Here is a 19,519-nt window from a genome sequence, read left to right as displayed (position 1 = left end):
TGTTATTCACCACAATGGGCTGTACACTTCTTACTCATTAATGTTGTAACCTTTGAATTAGTTTTCCATGCCAAATTCATTGTGTTCTCTAGTTTCGACCAGTGCACATTCTGAAAGATATACTTTTCAGTCATTTTGTGATAAAAGTGTTGTGGTTCTCTGATATAGAAATAATAAAATTCAATTTTAACTATGGAAGAAATAATATCAATTCAAAATTATTTTTTTCAATAATACTAAGTTGTTATCTAATTTTGTTGTCCATTGTATGTGGTAGTTGTTGGCAGTTCAATTTGAAATTGAATAAATAGCACTAAAAAGATCAATTCATCCATCCATTCTCTGCACCGCTTATCCTCAGTAGGGTCGCGGGGGTGCTGGAGCCCATCCCAGCCATCCTCAGGCAGTGGGCAGGGGACACCCTGAACTGGTTGCCAGCCAGTCGCAGGGCACACAGGGACAGACAATTTGCTCGCTCATTCACACCTAGGGACAATTTGGACCGGCCAATTCACCTGACATGCATGTTTTTGGAATGTGGAAGGAAACCGGAGTGCCCGGAGAAAACCCACGCAAGCACGGGGAGAACATGCAAACTCCACACAGGAGGTTCGATCTCATGAACTCAGAACTGTGCCGCACACGCGCTAACCACTGCGCTGCAGTGCTGCCAGCACTAAAAACTATGTTAAAAAAAAGTCATTCAAACATCCAGGGTCACCACCAGAAAACAAGATTGCAGAACAAATTTGAAATTATTTTGCATTCAAGCAGATATTTAGACAATGGACTGTTTTGTTTCCTTGCATGATTAATGCCGAGGTACCAAAGAGCGGGAGCATGTTTCACACCAACGACAATGGCGACCATACTATGTTGCTGTATCTGAGTTAGATCCAGAGGCTTCTAGTAACAGTGATAACTAGTGCTATGTTTCACGTGGGGGAGAAAATCTTACCCAAAAAAACAGCCTGAAGAGGGATGGGGCCACCAGGTTGTACTTACCAAAGACACACCACTGTCATGATTACTGATGTACCTCAGCTGTGCCCGCTCATTTGGCGCCAACTGCTGTGGGTTCTGATTGGCTCCCTGTCACTATTTGAACTCAGTCATGTCAATCCCCTGGGGTCAGTCCGTCTGCGAACCTCAGTTAACACTAGGCAAGCCTTTTTCGACCCTGACTCCCACCTGTCCCGTTTTTTGCTCCTGTCTGTCCCCCAGCTTCGACCCGTTTTTGATCCTGACCACGTCTACTCTCCCGTCCCGGCTTTCGACTTCTTTTTGTCCCCGACCACGTCTACTCTCCTTTCCTGGCTTCCGACTCGCTTCCGACCCCGACCACATTTTTCCTCTCCTGTCCCAGCTACTGACCCGTTTTTCCGTTCCTGACACTGCCATCGCTTGCCACGGAAGATCCACTTCCGCCTTCAGAGCGACCTGTTTCCCGCGTCCAGCAATCACCAGATCGTTTGCGCAACCCTTTCTCTTTCTTCCAATAAAACTTGGGAGAAACGCAACGCAAGTGGGTCCTGTCTCCGTTCTGGTCCTGACAACCACAGAGAGTGGTGCCCAAACGACTAAGGGACCTAAGGGATCCATGAACTCGTCATAAATTAGTTTGCTTCTCTTAGTGGCTTAAATCTCCGCAGCACTTCTGCACTCAGGCAACAATTTTCTTAACTGGTCTTCTTATAAGCATTTTTCTATTTTTTTGCTAAGTGCTGCCCAAAAATGAAATAAAGCCAAGCAAATGGCTCCATGGGCGTAGTTTGCACAACGCTGCTGTATATAGTCAAAAGTGTTAGGCAATTGCATCCATATCAGTCTTTATTCGATTTAAATATTTCATGTAGATATGGAAAGGCCATTTGCCTGCAATTTATAAGTCTTGACCAATGACAGAAGTTCAATTTTCAATAAAACAACCACCATTTTTTTATCACAATCATTTCATCCTCAGTTTCCTCTGTGCAAAGTTTGTCTTACATCCCTAACTGACCTGAGTGAATTTACTTTGGTTAACCTTTGTACTTTGGTTTATTTTGTACTGTTGCATATGAACTCATCTTTAATTAAAGTGAAGTGCTTAAAAGAAATAAAATTAAAATCCAAAGTGCGGTTAGAGAAAGATGACGTTATTTCTACTACAGAATCGAAAATATTAGTAATCATCCATAGCCAGAGGCTTTACATCATCATCCGTGCAAAGAAGAGATTGATCAGGATGTTTATCTCGGGATTCGGAATAGCCAATCATTTTAAAACATTGACTTAAGTTTTGGACTTTGAGGGACTGTATTGTTGCAGACAGATACTTTTTTGAAAACAGATTTTGGTAGGACATCCGTTTGTACTTTAAAGAGATGAGATGACATGCCTTTGCGCTCCAGATCAGGTGGACCCCCAAGGTTTAGCATGTCCTCCATGATCAATCCAGCCCACTTTACATCTGAGTAATATGGTTTCTCACCGAATTGGACCTAAACTTCCTTTTCTCCAGGAATTGTATGTTTAATCTCAAACTCTTCAGATTTAAATTCTTCAGCAAGATACTCCGGTTTGGATTCTGCTTTTTTCAGTTTGTCATTGGCACGTGGTATTATTTGACTCAGGATTAACTCCTCATAGACTTTAGTTGGACCTGCATGAGGGTGTGAATGTTTTCAGCAGCAGGTTGTGCATCTTCAAGAAGTATGTCATCGATGCAAAGTGCGTCTTTTAATTCAGCCCCTAGAATATCGGGACTTTGAATTTCTTCAATATATGTGGTCTTTGGAATAACTTTGTTTTCGCACATAAAATAATTCACGTTAGTATCCTGTCTTCCCACTTCTTCAGGAACAGGTTGATCAAATTCTCCATCAGTCTGCTCTTTAAACGCCTCACTTTTGTCCTCTATACCTTCATTTAACAGATCTAGCTGGTTTACTTTTAGGTCTTCATTGTCCTCTTGTTTTTCAACAGATTGCATTGATGTTTGGAGTAACTCCTTTTGGGCTTCCATTATTGTTTTCTTTATAAAACTTCGAATGGTTTCACCTGTTGGTTGCATATCCTCAAGAATTATATCATCAATGTTTAGCAGCTCTGCATCAGTCCACACCTCAGAAGATTCTACCCACAAAGTAAACTGATCATTATCCCGTTGATCTGGTTGAACAACTGCGTTTTCTACTTTCTCAGCAAGAAGATATTTTACTTCTCTAGCATTTTCCTCAGATGTTTTATCTTCAATCTTTGCCTCTGATCCTTTACTCCAGTTTTCTAGGGTTTCATCAAAACGATGGGTTGTTTGACTTTGAAAACACTCCACATGGCTTTGGATTTTCACAGAAAATGGTTTTACGTTTTCAAACAGAGCACAACCCTCAACATCAACTTGGGTGCTGAGTGGCTCTTTAGAAGGTTCTGCCTCCGTGGGAGGAAGCTGGCTTTCCTGATTGTCGAGGTTAATTATTGTCGGTTCTGTTGCTTCAATATGAAGAATATTAAGGTTCCTGGTATAATCCACTTGATCTGTTGTTTTCTCTTCTTCAATCATGGAGTCTTTAGTTTCCATATCAAATCCTTCATCCAGCTGTTTGGATTTGGACACTAGGTCCTTTGTAATATTTACATTAGATCGCCATTTCATATCAAACTCACTCCGGTCCTCAAATGTGTTGTGCACACTAAGTTGGATGTTCTCAGTTGTTGTTTCAGCATCCTTGAAATCTGAATCATCATCAACATGTAGTAGTACTGCTCGCAGTGGTCTACTTTCCTCTAGACATTGATCTAACGGTCCTTCAAGGGAGTCTACTACTGCTGTAATGAGCAGTGTATCCTGATGCTTGTTGTCTTCACATGTAATATATTTTATTAATGTTTCATCACAAATAATGTGATCATCTTCATCAGTCTGTAGCGCTTGTTTTTGTTCAGGCAATTCTTTAGTTATGAATTTCAATTCTTTATCAAGTTGTTCATTTTTACAGACGTTGCCACTTTCATGGTTGTCATTAGTTGGCTCTGGCTGATATTTTTGACTTTGGAAAAACTCATTTTGTGGGTTCTTTGTGAAGGATTGAATGTTCTCAGTAACTGGGTTGACATACTCATTACCAGGAAGCTCAATGTGCAGAAGTAATGCATATCGTAGTGCTTGAAAACAATATATTTTGACCTCAGAAAGTTGAGTCTTCCTGAGCTTAGGTTTTAAAGTTGTAAGTTCATTTCCTTCTTCTTTGTCAAAACCCAGAACCTCTGCACCACCTTGTTTATCATGTTCTATTATCTCAGCTGTTACCAGTCCCTTATTCGACTCTGATTCAGGGTATTCACTTTTGTTTGGTTTCTCATTTGAATCCTGCATTGTATGTTTTTGGCAGATATTCTCAAAGACTTCCAGTGTCCTATGAACAATTAATTCTTCATCTTCAAGACAAGATCCATCGCCAAAGTTCTGCTCTGAATCCTGCTGTGCAGTCCTCTGTAGACCAGAACATTTTGGCTTTATCAAAGATACGAAGTTCTCCTGTGGATCAGTACTAGCAGATTTTATGTATTCTGTTCCCTTTTGTTCTGCAACATGCCGATTAGGGGAATCGGTTACCAAAGTAAGTTGGATATTTTGCAGTCCTGGGTGTATAACTTCTGCAGGTCCTGTTCCTGCCTTATGTTCCTCTTTTGCTTCCATTCCTACATAAAGTTCGTTGGATTTGGAGTTCTCTTTATTTTCATCAGCTTGCAGTATTGTTTGAATTTCAGGGTACTCTTCATGAGTCTCTGGAGTGTGGAGCACGAGATTCCCGATTTTATTTTGGACTGGTCCCAAATCAACACAAATATCATTAACATGCAGCATGGTTACATCCCCCAGAACTTTAAGACCTTGTGGACTTTCAGGGCACGCTAAGATAACATTTCTTTGTCCTTCATCTACCAGAGATTTGTCTTGCTCACCACCAACTACTTTGGGAAGTTCTCTATCAGTCTCAGACATTTTTTGTTTAATGGCTAGCACTTCATCAAGCTTCTCTGATTTGAAGTATTCAGGCGTTTCCTGGTTTTCATCAATTTCAGGTGATTGACTTTCAAGGTAGTCCAGGGTGTTTTCTCTATCTGTTTCCAAAATAGGAATTTTATAATCAGTTGGCAGCAATACTGCACTTTCAAGAACACTGGGACCTTGAGCTTCTTCAGGGTACTCATCACTCATGTAAGAAAGCTGTGGCGCAAAATTAGAATTGGTTTTAAGTTCTCTAAATTCTTCATTGTCAAGTACCTGATCCTGATCACCTTTCTCAGCATGTTCCTGATTTTTCTCAGAAGTCAAATGACTCAAATCAATATCTGTACCTTCATGAAGCTCCTTCAAATTGTAATCTTCACATTTTTCCTCTTTTTTCTTATCTAGTTGTGTTTGGCTAAGCACAGACTCTTCATTGGCCTCTTTTAAGTCCTGCACTAAGCTTTGTATGTTTTCAATAGATTGCTGCACATCTTCAAGAACAGGAATGTCGTCAATCTTTAGGAGATCAGCATTACTCTGTTCAGCCCAATTAAGATTGGGACCTTGTCCTTCCTGTGAAGCATCTACACTCAATGAAAGAAGTTTGTTCTCCAAGGCATTTTGGTTGATATTTGATACAGAATCACTTTCTACTTTCTCACTAAGAAGTAGATCTTTCTGTCTAAGTACGGCCAAATGGAGGCCGTACTTAGCAGTAGAAGAATCTAATTCTTGGGGCCGTGTATTATCTTTCTGGATAATATTATCTTTAAATTTGGCCTCAAGTTCATCATCATTATCTTCTTTCTTTTTACTGCACAGCGTTGTTTTACTTTTCAGGAAGTCATCCTCTGCATCCATCGTTCCCTGCACAATGCTTTGAATGCTTTCACCAGCCAACTCTTCATTAGTTATATCTGAAGAGATGGAAGACTGAAAGTCACCTGAGAAAAAGTGACAATCATATTTACATAAATAAATACGTATATTGGACCCAAAAAGGTTGCCTACCTCTATCTGCTTCCTCTTTAATTCGCAGTTTCCGCTGTGCTTTCTTTTTGATCAAAGACAAAGCATCCAAGCACTCCCTGATCTTTTTCCGATCCATGTTGTCCCACTGCTCCCTCTCCTTCCGTTCTGATTCTAGTCCACCCTGGGCCCAGGCTTCCGCACAAGCCCTGTCCCTGGGGAAGACTGGCCTGTCGTCCAAAAAGGTAAGCTGTCTAAGACGGACAATTAGAGTCTTCCTATAGTTGGGAATGCAGCTCACAACCTTGTTGCCCATCAAGTTAAGGACCCTAAGTTCCGGCATGGCCTCCAAGATGGGCAGAATCGCCGGCTCATAGAGTAAGTTATGCGAAAGATCTAGAACTGTGAGAGCCACACATTTGCTCAGGTGCTGGATGTCGTGGACTACCTCCAACTTGTTGTGTGCAATCTGGAGGGTACTGAGCTGAGGGAGGCAGGAAATGTTTTCGATGGTGTTAATGTAGTTGTTGGAGACATTCAGGGAGCAGAGTTTCTGCATGGGTGATAAGTTCTCCAGTTTGCGGATCAGGTTTTGTTGAAGAAACAGGCAACGCATGTCAGTCTGCGCATCCAGATTCTCAATGCGCTGCAGCCCATTGCTCTCCAGCCACAAACACTTGAGCCCGGTGTATTCCTCCAAATTCTCAATGGTGGAGAACCCCTTAAAATTTAAGTAAAGGGTGTCATTTAAATATGGCGTCGAGTAAAGCCTGTTTTGTCTGCAGAGATCCTTCAACAACTCCTTGGTCATCCGTGGCCCAGAGAATTTTTTCATAGGCGAATTGTCGTTGCTTGTAAAAGTGGCACGCTTCATTGGATTGGAAGTTGCTTTTTCCATGGTATCCCTGAATGCAGCACTAACTCCCTGTTTCGTATTTTAACATTGACTTTGCCCGTTTACATTTTGAGCCCCTTAAACAATAATTAAAGCTGTTGGGCATAAATCTATCAGACTGGCGTCATCCTCGATTAACTTTGTATCATAACGAAATCAAAGGCGATGAAGAATTACGTAAAAAAACGCAGGTGTTTGAATTGACGTCACAAGCTTTGTGTCAGCCCACCCTTATGGCGAATATTTCCCGCTCCGGTTTAAAGATAATTTCCTGGGCAACTCAGGCCTCACTTCCACACCTTCGCAAACTTTAATAGTTTGCAAAGTTTGTCTAGGACCAAGAAAGTAGAAGTCCAAGTTCATCGGTAAGTTTTCGTCCCATTAGTCACAAAAATGTCCATCACTTGCCTTGCTTGTCAACAGAGACTTAAACCAAATGCCACCATTTTTTCCCAATTAACAAGCGACATTTTATAAGAGGTATTTTTGACATTTATATTTCTTTCTGATACGTGCAGATGCTGCCACAAAACAAGATAAGGTCATATACCAATGTAGAATTCAATTTTAGGAAGCTTCTTATTGTAAAAACCCTCCCTCCAAATGACATGAACAAAACAACTCCAATTTATTTTAATCATTGCTTGAAAAACTCTTGGTTGTATAATTTTTTTTATTTTATTGACGTGCGGGAGGTTCGTGTTTGGCGACATAGTCAGATTTACAAATACATTAAAAAAAAAAAAACATTCATAATTTGGTTGGCAGAGCAAGAAATCAACATGTATACTGCGGGATATTAAAAAGCGTTTTATTTTCTTAACATATAAATCAAGTATATTCACTGCTTACTTTTAAATACATCATCAATAGATAGGTGCTCCTCCGATATAATTGAAAAAAAAATTCTATTCAACGTGAAAAATAATTACTAGATTTCCTGACTTGCTGTTGACTTGCTAATACTGTCACTAATTCTATTGTTTTGGTGTGAGGTGTGCGCCAAATTGAAATCCTCGGTCTCACTATCACCCTCTGTCATGAGGCAATATAATTGTGTGCCTCACTGGATCTGCACACACTTACTTGGCACAGAAATACATTGCATACTAATTGCATTCATAACAAATGTAAAAAGTCAGCAATTTTGAAAAATAAAATCCCAGATTTGTAAAGTTAAATCAAAAATAACTTAAACACTAAATAAATAACAAACATTCTTTAGACATCCAAGAATTTAATTTCAGGAACAAAATTTCTGATCGGCCCGTCTGATAAGTTCTAGTTCACAGTGATTAATTATGATTAACTTGTCCAAGCACAAAATTATGACCATTTATGTTAGCTGCATGAGAGAAGTAAAGTTGACTAACACCAAAGTGGTTGTATGCTTCAAGGCCTTCATAGGCTCGAAGCTTGTCATAGGTGTATGGGCTCGGTCGGTTTATCAAGTAGTTCACAATTGTAGAGTAAGAAATTGCATGTAAAACGCAGGGATATGTTTTTCATAAAATTCTGGTCAATGTTGTCTTCAAAAGCCCCATCTAAACTTATGACTTATGTATTTCCATCTTCCATTTTAACTTCTGATACAATATGGTGCCCACTTCAAAAGTCCCTCTAAAGCTTCTTCGATGCCTCTTTTATTTATGCATCCAAATGTGTTATCCATACTTGTGATTACATCAATTATCATATTTTTAAAAATGTGGTGTTCTGTTATCAAGAATTCAAAGTTAAGATATTTGGCCCTGGTAGGAGATAAACCGGACACACACTAGAGAGAGTATGGTCGATGTTTTATTCTCATGCTCAAATGACTTGACACTGTAATGAATTTGTGAATTAAATTGCAGCAAGAAAGAGGAGGTATACAGTCAGAGGCCGGCAGTGAGTATGCCCCTGACAAAAAGACCTCTTTGATTTGCCTGCTAAGAAAAGGACTCACACAAGCTTCTCAGACAATTGGAATCATTATATATCTTAACTTTAGAAAAGAAAAAGAAAGCATCTTACCCCTAAAAGCAGGTCTCAAAACACCTTTGACAGTTAAGACTGTCACTTCTGCCTTTTCATTCCAACCCACACTTACTTCTGCTTCAGGAGACATGGTGGTGAGTGTGATAAAAGTTTTTTTTTTCTTGTTTTAAACTTCCAATCATGCAGGATGTTTAGCAATTTCCATCATCCAAGACATTTAGGCAATGGCTTGGGTCGGTGTTTTGATGTAATTATTCCTATCCGTTTATGACCGCCTCAACAGGTATAATATAAAATTGTTCCTAATAGGGCAGGGACAACGTAAAAATATCTTAACTCGGCGCATACTTTGTAATCTGTAGATTCATGTGATTATTTAAAAAATTGATGTTTTGTGTGTTAACAGGAACAGATTTAAAATGAAGTATGAACTACAAGCTATTAGTTGAACATAACACCCAAAAACAAATAGTTTTAAAATTATTGAACACTATCAATAATTTATTTGAGTAAAGTTTGTCAATAATAATTTGTCCACTTGCAAACTATTATGTTTTTTTGTAGGAATAAACCACAAATCCGTAGCTACTTTTTTTTTTTTACAAAAGAAAAACATGTTTAATAATATGGGAAATTTAGTACAACATAATTATCTATGTATTTAATGAATAAATATTTCAGCAGTAACGGAACTGCAATCACCAACACCTAAATGATATCTATTTTGATGTAAATATAATTGTAGAACCGCAGTAAGAACTGAAGTTTTCAGTGCAGCATCAAACATTTTTAGCAATAAACTGTGGTCAACTCTCTCGGCCTAAATTTTAATGATTTTTACTGAATTAACTGACTACTTATCGTAATGCATTACCCACTGAAAAAGTGATGTGCGTTTGCAGGCATTTGTTCCCAGAAATAGAAAAGTCAATAAATAATTCACAACCAGCCTATTAAATCGAAAATGGAGTTTTGAGTTCTAAAACCATCAATAGCACCTAATAGATATTTGAGGTCTATATTCATTAATGTGTTAACCAATTTTTTTGTGGAAGGTGTCTACAAAGCTTAAAGTCCGTTTATTTGGTCATAAACACCAAAAGAATTAAGTGTGTGTTATATAAAGTACATTGCAATCTAGAGTGACTAAAACATTCCTGTCCAAGGTTATTTCTCATATATAGCCTTTTTTTCCCCAATTAGCGTGAGTGTATCTCGATACATGTGGGCCAGGCTGGCGTCCAAATCGGCAATTCCTGCTGGGAGCTATTTTGTTTGGAGCATGGCATCCTCCCTGACGGCCAAATGCCCAACGAAACGGCCTTTAGCTATGACAGTTCGTCCAACACCTTCTTCAGTGATACCGGAGCAGGGAAGCGTGTCCCCAGAGCTGTTTTCGTTGACCTCGAGCCGACCGTCATCGGTAAATCTAAACACTGATCTGTGTCATGAACATTGTACCAACTCGCAATGATTTTCTTAATAGACGAAGTGCGCACCGGGATCTATCGTAAACTCTTTCACCCGAATCAGCTGATCACAGGTAAGGAGGATGCTGCCAACAATTATGCTCGTGGACATTATACCATTGGCAGAGGGATCATTGAATTGGTCGCTGACAGGATACGCAAACTGGTGAGTAGTTTTTTTTTTATAATAAGGCTATTTGTTTGTTGGGGAAACCAAATTTTATTTATATGTCGCCTCTTTAATTGTTTTGGACTGCTCTTTTCAGCGGTTGGAACTTCTGGCAAAAATGTTGCTTTCATTTAAACCCTGTCTGTGAGGGATTACTAAATCCTGCCAAATCTTTTTAGATAATCTGACAAAGTAAAGCTGTTCTCATTTCAAAATTATTGTAAATTAAGAGTGACATACATGTGAATTTTTGAATATTTAGTCGTTGCTTTGACCCATAACGTGTCAAAAACTAGCCAACATGTAATTTTTTTTTCTAATGAAAATTCATTTTGCTGGCTCAACGTAATTCTTCACCACTCCTCCCCCATTTATCCTACCTAATGGGTTTTGTGCCATAGGGCTGTCCGAACAGTAATATAAAAGCATACAGGCGCGGTAGGGAAAAAAAGCAAAAGGGCTCTTTGAACTCAGTTAAGCATTTTTAAAATGTACTTCATCGAGAAAATTTAACTTTCAACTTCCTCTCGGAAATCTCAGTTGATGCACCCCACCTTTAAGCCTGTGGCTTAAAATCTGGTGAGACTTGTACAAAGCTTTAATTTAGTTTTGTTTTTAAATTCACGCATATAACTTTTGATCAGGTGCGCTCCGTAGTCCAGAATTGTTACACAACTACTTCAAAGCACCCTCAGGGTTGCATGTTATAGCAGACATTACAAAATAACTGATACCAACATAAAATCATCCCATTTTTTGTTACCAGTGTGCAGTTTTTGGTATTGTGACAACACTGTTCTCTTTTTAATGTATCACCAGGCCGATTTATGTTCCGGCCTTCAGGGTTTTCTGGTATTCCACAGTTTTGGCGGTGGCACCGGCTCAGGTTTCACCTCACTGCTGATGGAGCGTCTCTCTGTAGACTATGGCAAGAAATCCAAGCTGGAATTCTCAATCTACCCGGCCCCTCGGGTGTCCACCGCCGTGGTAGAGCCCTACAATTCTATCCTGACCACACATACCACCCTTCAACACTCGGACTGCTCTTTCATGGTGGACAATGAGGCCATCTATGACATCTGCCACCGGAACTTGGATATCGAGCGTCCCACTTACACCAACCTGAACCGTCTGGTGAGCCAGATAGTATCTTCAATTACAGCCTCCTTGCGTTTTGACGGCGCCTTGAATGTGGACCTGACTGAGTTCCAGACCAACCTGGTGCCTTACCCACGCATTCACTTTCCCTTGGCCACCTACGCCCCAGTGATCACGGCCGAAAAGGCCTACCATGAGCAGCTCTCAGTGTCTGAAATCACCAACTCGTGCTTTGACCCGGCCAACCAGATGGTAAAGTGTGACCCGCGCCACGGCAAATACATGGCCTGCTGCCTGCTTTACAGAGGCGACGTGGTTCCAAAAGACGTCAATGCCGCCATCAACGCCATCAAGAACAGGCGCACCATCCATTTCGTCGACTGGTGTCCCACTGGCTTCAAGGTTGGCATCAACTACCAACCACCGACTGCTGTGCCCGGAGGAGACCTAGCCAAGGTGCAACGGGCCGTGTGCATGCTCAGCAACACAACAGCAATTGCTGAAGCTTGGGCTCGCCTGGACCACAAGTTCGACCTGATGTACGCTAAGCGGGCTTTCGTGCACTGGTATGTGGGCGAGGGCATGGAGGAGGGCGAGTTCTTCGAGGCCAGGGAGAACATGGCTGCCTTGGAGAAGGACTACGAGGAAGTCGGTGCTGATTCTATAGACGATTTGAATGGAGATGATGAATATTTTTAAATGAGCGAATCACATTAGACACTATGGAAGCTTAGAGTGGTTACTATGAAATGACAAGTGGATTGTGACCTAATGTGTTAACTGGTGCTTGGCCACTCTTCTACATCATTTTATTCATCTTATTTTTATTGATGGGTGTGCTTGTGTATAAGTGCAAATATGCTGGATAGTTTGGATGGATGATTAAATTACTGTTTCTGCGCTCATCTGAACTCAATTGTGTTGATTTCATTCCAATGAGGTTTCTCAGGTCAGTTGTTTTAATACCCTCATTGGCAAAAAAATATGCTAAAGAATATCGATGTACAAAATATTGTTTTTAAAAATGACTATAATTTTCTTTTATAAAACCCCTACAAAAACTTTATTATCAATATGAAAAAAAAAACAATAGCATATCATCCATATCATGGAATGGCTTCATTGTTATTATTTGAAAATGCAACATTAACTATTGGAGCATTAAAAAAATGTTTTTAGGACTTTACAGCTATACCCGGTGATTCTCAGAACTAGAATCAGCATGAAGCATTTGCTCCCAGTGCATAATTTTTTAATTTTTTTCTATGATGAATCTAGTAAATTTGGTAATTAAACGTCTTCGGTCAAGGACAAATGGCATAGATGAAATAAGTTGCTTTCGCCCGTTTTCAAACTTAGTATTTGTCATTTTTCATTGGTATTTTAAAATATTTTCTGTTGGTATCCATCTTGTGTAAATGATGTGACAGTATATACTTGACTATATTCAACTACGTTTTCTTGCCTGTAACCAAGAATGTTATTTCAAACAATAATTAAAAGGCCAATGTGGGATTTGAGGTAATGGGTGGCATATGTTTGCCGTTTGTCAGTGATGCAGAAAATGGAAAAAGATGCAATTTCCTGATAAAAAGTCAACTGCTGCTCCTGGCATTTTTTTAGGGTAGGCGACAGCGCCACCCAAAGGTTTAGGATAAAATCTACTGAATGTTCCTCATCGTCTTCTTTCCCCCTGCCGGACTTTTTAATGTATCAATCTTTTGTTCAAAATACCTAACTGTTATAAAATGTTTACCAAAATATTTATTTTCAAATTATAAATTAAGCAATGAAGGGTGCAACACATGTAGGATATGGTTTAATGGCTGAAAACAGGACTTAGGCAATTTTGAGACAAACCTAATATTTAACGGTGTTCAGAACTTTTATTTCCTATTGCAACTCCCTTTTTATATCCTGCAATTTCTGTGATTTTAGAAACTATAAAATGTTAATTCCCAGATTGAGGTTGAACTCTTCGATCTTGTAATTCTTTGAACATCCACTCGGTGACGCTGTTTTACTAATTATACAAAGACGACACGGTTAACAAGACTTGCTCAAATATTACGTGGACATTAATTAAATTATTTTGGGGCATATAGTTCACTTAATACATAATTTTGAATAAAAAACAACTAAACAAAAATATTAAGTTAAATTATTTCAATTCAAACAGTAATTTGTAAAAACATGATAAATAAGTTACACATTGAAAGAAAAGTATATGTTTCAGTATAATTACATTAAACAATGTTGAAACCCTGTTTGAATTGTATCTGCTTTATCACACAACTGACGTGCTTAAAACATGCTTGAATATTACGTGTACATTTGTCAATATTACTTTCGGAGAATGTACTTTAACACTATTCAATGAAAAACTACCATATCAACCGGGTTATGAGAAAATAACATTATGGTCAAATTATTCCAAGTTAAAGAATATAAATTTGTAAAATCACGGGGAATAACTTACACTTGGTAAAAGAAAAGTATAGAATTTGGTATAATTAAATAAAATACAAACAACTTATTTTGAAAAATCTCAAGATTAAGGTTAGGCTTTAAAGTCAGAATCGAGCAATACCAAACCCGTTTTCAAGGAATCTAATTTATTGTGTGGCCTGAATATTCTTTTGAAAAGTTTTGTAAATCGTATAAAAAAACTAAATTAGAAATATCACTTGATTCAAAGTGAAAAAGTTAAAGCACCATTATTTGTTTAGCTGTTGAAAAACTGAAGACAAGGCAAGTGTCAGGCAGTGTTTGAATGGGAGCATCTGGCAGGGTGTTTAATGGCTCACTTAACTCGCCAACTTAAATCAGGACCCACCCTGGTCAGGAGCATCCGCCAAAAGAATTCACCGCCTCTTAAAATATTCCACCTACTTTCACAGAATAGTACTTTTTCTTCTTTTTTACGCTACCCTTGGGCCCCCTCCCAACTGCAATGAATGTCATTGCAATATGGCCGCCGCCTGGCCAGGGGAGGAGGATTGACTTGTTTCCAAACACTTAATTCAATTTGTCACCGAGACTGCTGAGAGGAGGGGACTGTAGGTGGTGGGGGCTCAAGTGCTCTAATTTGCGTTAATGAGGGCTAATAAAGTCATAGCCCCCTATATATTACTGCTTTTGGGGACACAGGGGGAAGTGTGTGTGTGTGTGTGTGTGTGTGTGTGTCTGTCAAGCATTGGTCTTCCTATGCGGTCTATTCCCTAAATTTGATGGGACACGAAGAATTTTGAAGCTCGCTACTATGATTCTAGTTGCAACATATGTATTAAAAGAGTAAACATATTTGTGTGCTGTTGTCAGGTCTTCAGTGCGTTCTTTAATCCTGAGACCTAAATAAGGCATCTTTAAACCAAAACGCTACCAAAAAATAGGATTGAGAATCAGCAGAGCAAAAAACACAAAACTCTAGCTTAAATTGTACTTAATAGGCATTTGTATTGTACAAAACCCCAAATTGGACAGAAATTTGAAAATTCCCCTTATAAAAAAAAAGCGAGAGAAGTGCAGAACTTTGACGGCAGTTCAGACGCCAACTTTTTAACGCTTATTGGAAATGATCTTGGAGTGTTTCTTTGGAAAATGAATTGTCCGTAAGGTATGAGACATATTATGATTACTTGAATGGAGATTTCTGTTTATGGTACGTGTTGTACACAATAACATAGTCTTACTTTTTGGTAAATTATACTGCAAACGCTAACTGTTCTGCCTTTGAGAAACAAAGAGGAGTCTTCTAGTGCCCTCTTGTGATAAACATGGTTATTGTTTGTTGTTAACGTAAATTGTAGCAGTCAAGTCATGTTTATTTTTTATAGCCCTTTATCACAATGAGTCTCAAAGGGCTGCACAGACCACAGAGTACTGCAACCTGTAGAATACACCATCTAAAACCTACATAAAGGCAAGGGAAAGCTCAACATAAGGTAAATGAATGAACATTGAGAAGAAACCGCACATGAAGTAATCCCCCTTCCAGGGTGACCAGGCTGCAACGTTAGTGTCATAATGTTAATTTGTTCTATAATATTATTTTAATTTAACTATTTTCCTAGCTCATACTGTAGTTATAATTCCCTGCGACTTACAGTCCAATGTGCCTTATATATAAAAATATGCAATGGTGCCTCTTTATACGAGCACCTCTAAACACAAGAACTTTTGTCATTGGGACCAAATATCTTGCTCGTTATACAAAGAGAAATCCCACAAGCATCCCTAAAGGCTACTACTCAAGACCACTAACCTCAGCAACATCCGGTTCCAGTGTGCTACTACTACATGAAAAAAAAATCTGTGCTGTAAAAAGTTTTTGTGTGTACATTTATTTGAAGTTACAGCAACTTTAGTTTTAAGTGTACAGTAAGTGCCTACATATAATCAGCAGTCTCCCTATCCTGTACCTCTAAACTCCAGCAAATTGCTCCTTGTTTTATTTGTTTCAACTCACCTCATTGAGTGATTAAAAAAAACCTACATACACAAGGCGGCACAAATTTACTCACAGTATGACAGACTATGTAGCATACCAAGACAGTATTAGGACCTAGGATGATGTCGTCTGCTACCAGTGTCAGATGATCCGGATTAGAGCCAAAATGGGCTAGACAAAATCACTTTTTCTTTTAATCCTATAAAAATTGTTATACAGTCCACACAATTTGAAATGATCAAAAAATGTAGAAAATACAGAGAAAACATCAATTGACAGGTATCCGATCTCCGTCTCGCCACCTAGCAAACACCTGATCCTGGAACAAAACTTGTATGAAGAAGTACCGCTGTATCACGAATACTATTTTTCTGGGCTGCAATTTATAATCCAGTCCGCTTTAAAATCAGGAAAATACGGTAATCTAAACCCAAATTTTATGCAGTGATATGTCAGTGGAGTGGGTGGGCATTAGCGAGTGTGTGTTACGTGCGTGTCGTTTCAGGGGGCTTCTCTTTCTCTTTTGTAAGCCTAATTAGACGTCTTTTGTTGAGCTAATGCCGCCGCCATCTGGTTGAGTCCTTCCGGGGCTGTCGGCCAGAGGGTCCGATCCGCCCACACATGCCCTCAATTCTGGCCCGCCCCTGCTCAATAGCACCGACGGGAACCATCATCTTGCTTTGGCTGACACCTCCAAGACCCTTTCACACTTGAAGGAATTAGTGAAAGATTGATGTCCTCCAGCATGCAGACACACCCTGCACAAAAGCCACCATATTGTCACCCGTATTGGCAGCAGAGGTCAAATGTCACTTTTTACAAAGCTTTGGGGCAAAAACATTTACAGAGACGAAATTACTACAGGGATTGAATTGTACGGTAAAATTGGTAAAATACAAAAACATATTTTATTTTTAGTACAGTTTCTTTAAAAATATGTATTTCTTTTCTTTCAGATGTTACTCTTACGATTGTGATTTTTTTTTTTTCTGAGAATAAATTCTGACTTTGTATCCAGACGGATGACATTATAAATACCTGTCCATGCTTAAGTTCTCCTTTTATTTTATACATTTTTTTATTGTTTCAAATTGTGTAAAACATTGAGGTTCGTACGGGTGCTTAAAATGTTTGAAGAATACTTAAAAATGCCGCCCTCTGGTGGCTTCACTTTGCCATTTTATTTCTTCTTATCTCCTTAGTTTGTATGGCATTTTTCTATGACGTTGTTGCCCCTATGGGTATTTTAAAATTGTGAATTTTTGCATTATACTGTACTGTGAATGCGGCTTGACTTACATGGACCGTAACAAGAAGGTGTATGATTTTTTAGAAACATTATTTTCATTTTTGATTCATTTAATTTTGAAAGACAGGTTTTTTTTTCATCTTGTAGTGTTTTCTTTTCAAAAATGAACCGTTTCCTTTTTACTTTTCTTTTTTTTAATAAATACTGTGTGCCCGCTTACGTCAAGTGGCTGGTCCTCTGTCATTGTTGTCTTCTTTCAAGCGGCAGGAGCAACCCTTTGCCGACCTCTAGCAGTTGGCCTCCTTCACGCCTCTTTTCATCCCGCCCGACAACAACATCGTCCATCTGCACTCGCCTACACTCAACCCCACCCACCACTCCCCCGACAAACATGCCGAAACTAACAACACGCACAAGAATGGCCATGTGCCTTCATACAAACACTCGTGCACACTTTTGGTTGTTGCCGCTGTTAACAAGAGCAGTAACACGGTGCTGCCAGTTTATGAATAGAAGGGCTCACAAATGTTTGGACTTGAAGGAAAACTTCAATTTTTCCAAGCATCTATCAGAATCTAAATATTTATCGTCAAACTTTTTTAAACAATATTAGATGCTTTCAGTGCCAATTTTTAATATGTTTTTATTCTTCTATTTTATTTATATTCTTATAGAACAGCGGTTGCCAATCTTTTTGAGGCGGAGATCTACTTCTTTGGACTTCCAATTTGATATGCATTTTGAAAATAACTTGTTATTATGTTGCTGTTACTATGTTATTACCAGGTTGCCATTATTAGTGGTTAAATTGGTTTAGTCAACCAGTCAACATGCTGTTAGTTAGAAATTAAATTTCCAAGAAAATCACAATGAACCAGTCCATGGGCTACACGTGTGGTCTTTGGGGTTACCTGGTGTCCCTGGGCGCCACATTGGAGACCCCTGTTTAGAGTGTATTTTCTTTTGTAACCTAGGCAATGTAATAAAAAAGGTCAGGGGATGGCTTAAGAACATCTTAACCCACGTTTTGGAATTCTACTGTTCCTCCTTTTTTTTCTAAGTTACAAAAAAAAAAAATCTTTATTGTCATCGATATCAACGTTGTAAAACATTGTATGCAACAAGATTAGACATGGCACTCCAGGGTAAAACATGTTATAAATACTTTGAAGGGAAAACAAGATAAAAGACTGTAGGGACAATGAGGCAAACTCATTTTAAAATTAGTGATCAGAGACTGGCCCAAATTATAATTGAAACAAAAACTTCAAATAAGTTGCAAGATATATATTTTCACATTTCCATGCGCTTGTTTAGGGTGGTTATGGCCCTGGGGAAGAAACTGTCTCTGAGCCTGTTAGTTCTTGTTTTAACCTGTCGCGCCTACCTAAGCGCAACAGGTCAAAAAGGTTGTGGCCGGAGTGAGGAGAGTTCAGAGATCATCGCTAGGGGATGTTAAAATCAAAGAAAAGCGACATGCTTGGCCGATAACAACAACGATATAATAGTCAAAACAAGAAATGACAGTGCACAATTATAGTCAAAATAAAGAACTAGCCTCCATTGAAATCTTCTTTGCCATTGTCCAATATTTAGTTTACTTGTATTCCTGCTAATAAGCTGATAAATTGAGAATCAAAACATTTAAATGCCAACAATTTTAAAACATTGTGTTGAATTATGTTTTTGACCCAACTGTTTTATAAGGCTCTTTTTGACATGATCTCTTTTCTCTGAATTTACTAACTTTTTAATACGTATCTCATTTTGCTCCCTTTTCAGTGGAATCCATGCTTTCATTGACGTGAAGCAGCACCCATGATGAATACCTTTCCACCTTTGCCGTAAGTCAATGTTTTATTGTAGACACAGGTTTAAGTGCATCCTTTTACACTTTTTTCTTCATTCCTGACATTTTTCTACACATGAAAGTCTAATATAGCTCCCCAAAAATCACTTTACCTTGAGAAGTGTTATCGTTGTGAAGTTGATCTTGGAATCATACAGTTTGCATGCTTTGCAGTATTTTAGCTCAATATCCTTTTTGTTTTTCTTTGATTTTCCGCTTCTCTCTTGGTATAACAGTCTAATTAGGACCCAACTGGACCGCGCCTATGGAACCCGAATAGAATCAGACACAATTAGGGAATGTATTAGTTCTTGTCATGTTCGTACGAGTGATACAATAAACATGGCTTCGGAATAATCGTAACCAGAAGGGAGTCTTGGGTATGGAGGGAGCAA

The 19,519-nt window shown here is 38.8% G+C and overlaps 2 protein-coding genes across 3 annotated transcripts; one reads left to right on the top strand and one right to left on the bottom strand.

The window, feature by feature from the left end:
• Nucleotides 1–1,812: 1,812 nt before the first annotated feature.
• LOC148359581 (uncharacterized) lies at nucleotides 1,813–6,949 on the bottom strand. Its single transcript, XM_088344850.1, is given in 3 exon segments — nucleotides 1,813–2,644; nucleotides 2,647–5,940; nucleotides 6,008–6,949. Coding segments are annotated over 3 exon segments (4,311 nt in total). The 5' UTR covers nucleotides 6,864–6,949; the 3' UTR covers nucleotides 1,813–2,483.
• LOC148359580 (tubulin alpha-1C chain-like) lies at nucleotides 6,907–12,487 on the top strand. 2 transcript variants are annotated; one of them, XM_088344851.1, is made up of 5 exons: nucleotides 6,907–7,225; nucleotides 8,717–8,974; nucleotides 10,044–10,263; nucleotides 10,327–10,475; nucleotides 11,298–12,487. In XM_088344851.1, exons 2-5 carry the CDS (start codon nucleotides 8,969–8,971, stop codon nucleotides 12,273–12,275), a joined length of 1,353 nt encoding a protein of 450 aa, XP_088200977.1. In that variant the 5' UTR covers nucleotides 6,907–7,225; nucleotides 8,717–8,968; the 3' UTR covers nucleotides 12,276–12,487. The 2 variants fall into 2 exon arrangements, with proteins under 2 accessions (XP_088200977.1, XP_088200978.1); XM_088344852.1 differs by lacking the exon at nucleotides 8,717–8,974.
• The last annotated feature ends 7,032 nt before the right edge of the window (nucleotides 12,488–19,519 follow it).

Source organism: Urocampus carinirostris, chromosome 9, assembly GCF_059441175.1.
Source record: "Urocampus carinirostris isolate Australia breed hairy pipefish chromosome 9, RoL_Ucar_1.0, whole genome shotgun sequence".
NCBI lineage: Eukaryota > Metazoa > Chordata > Actinopteri > Syngnathiformes > Syngnathidae > Urocampus > Urocampus carinirostris.
This window is presented reverse-complemented; position numbering and strand designations above follow the sequence as displayed.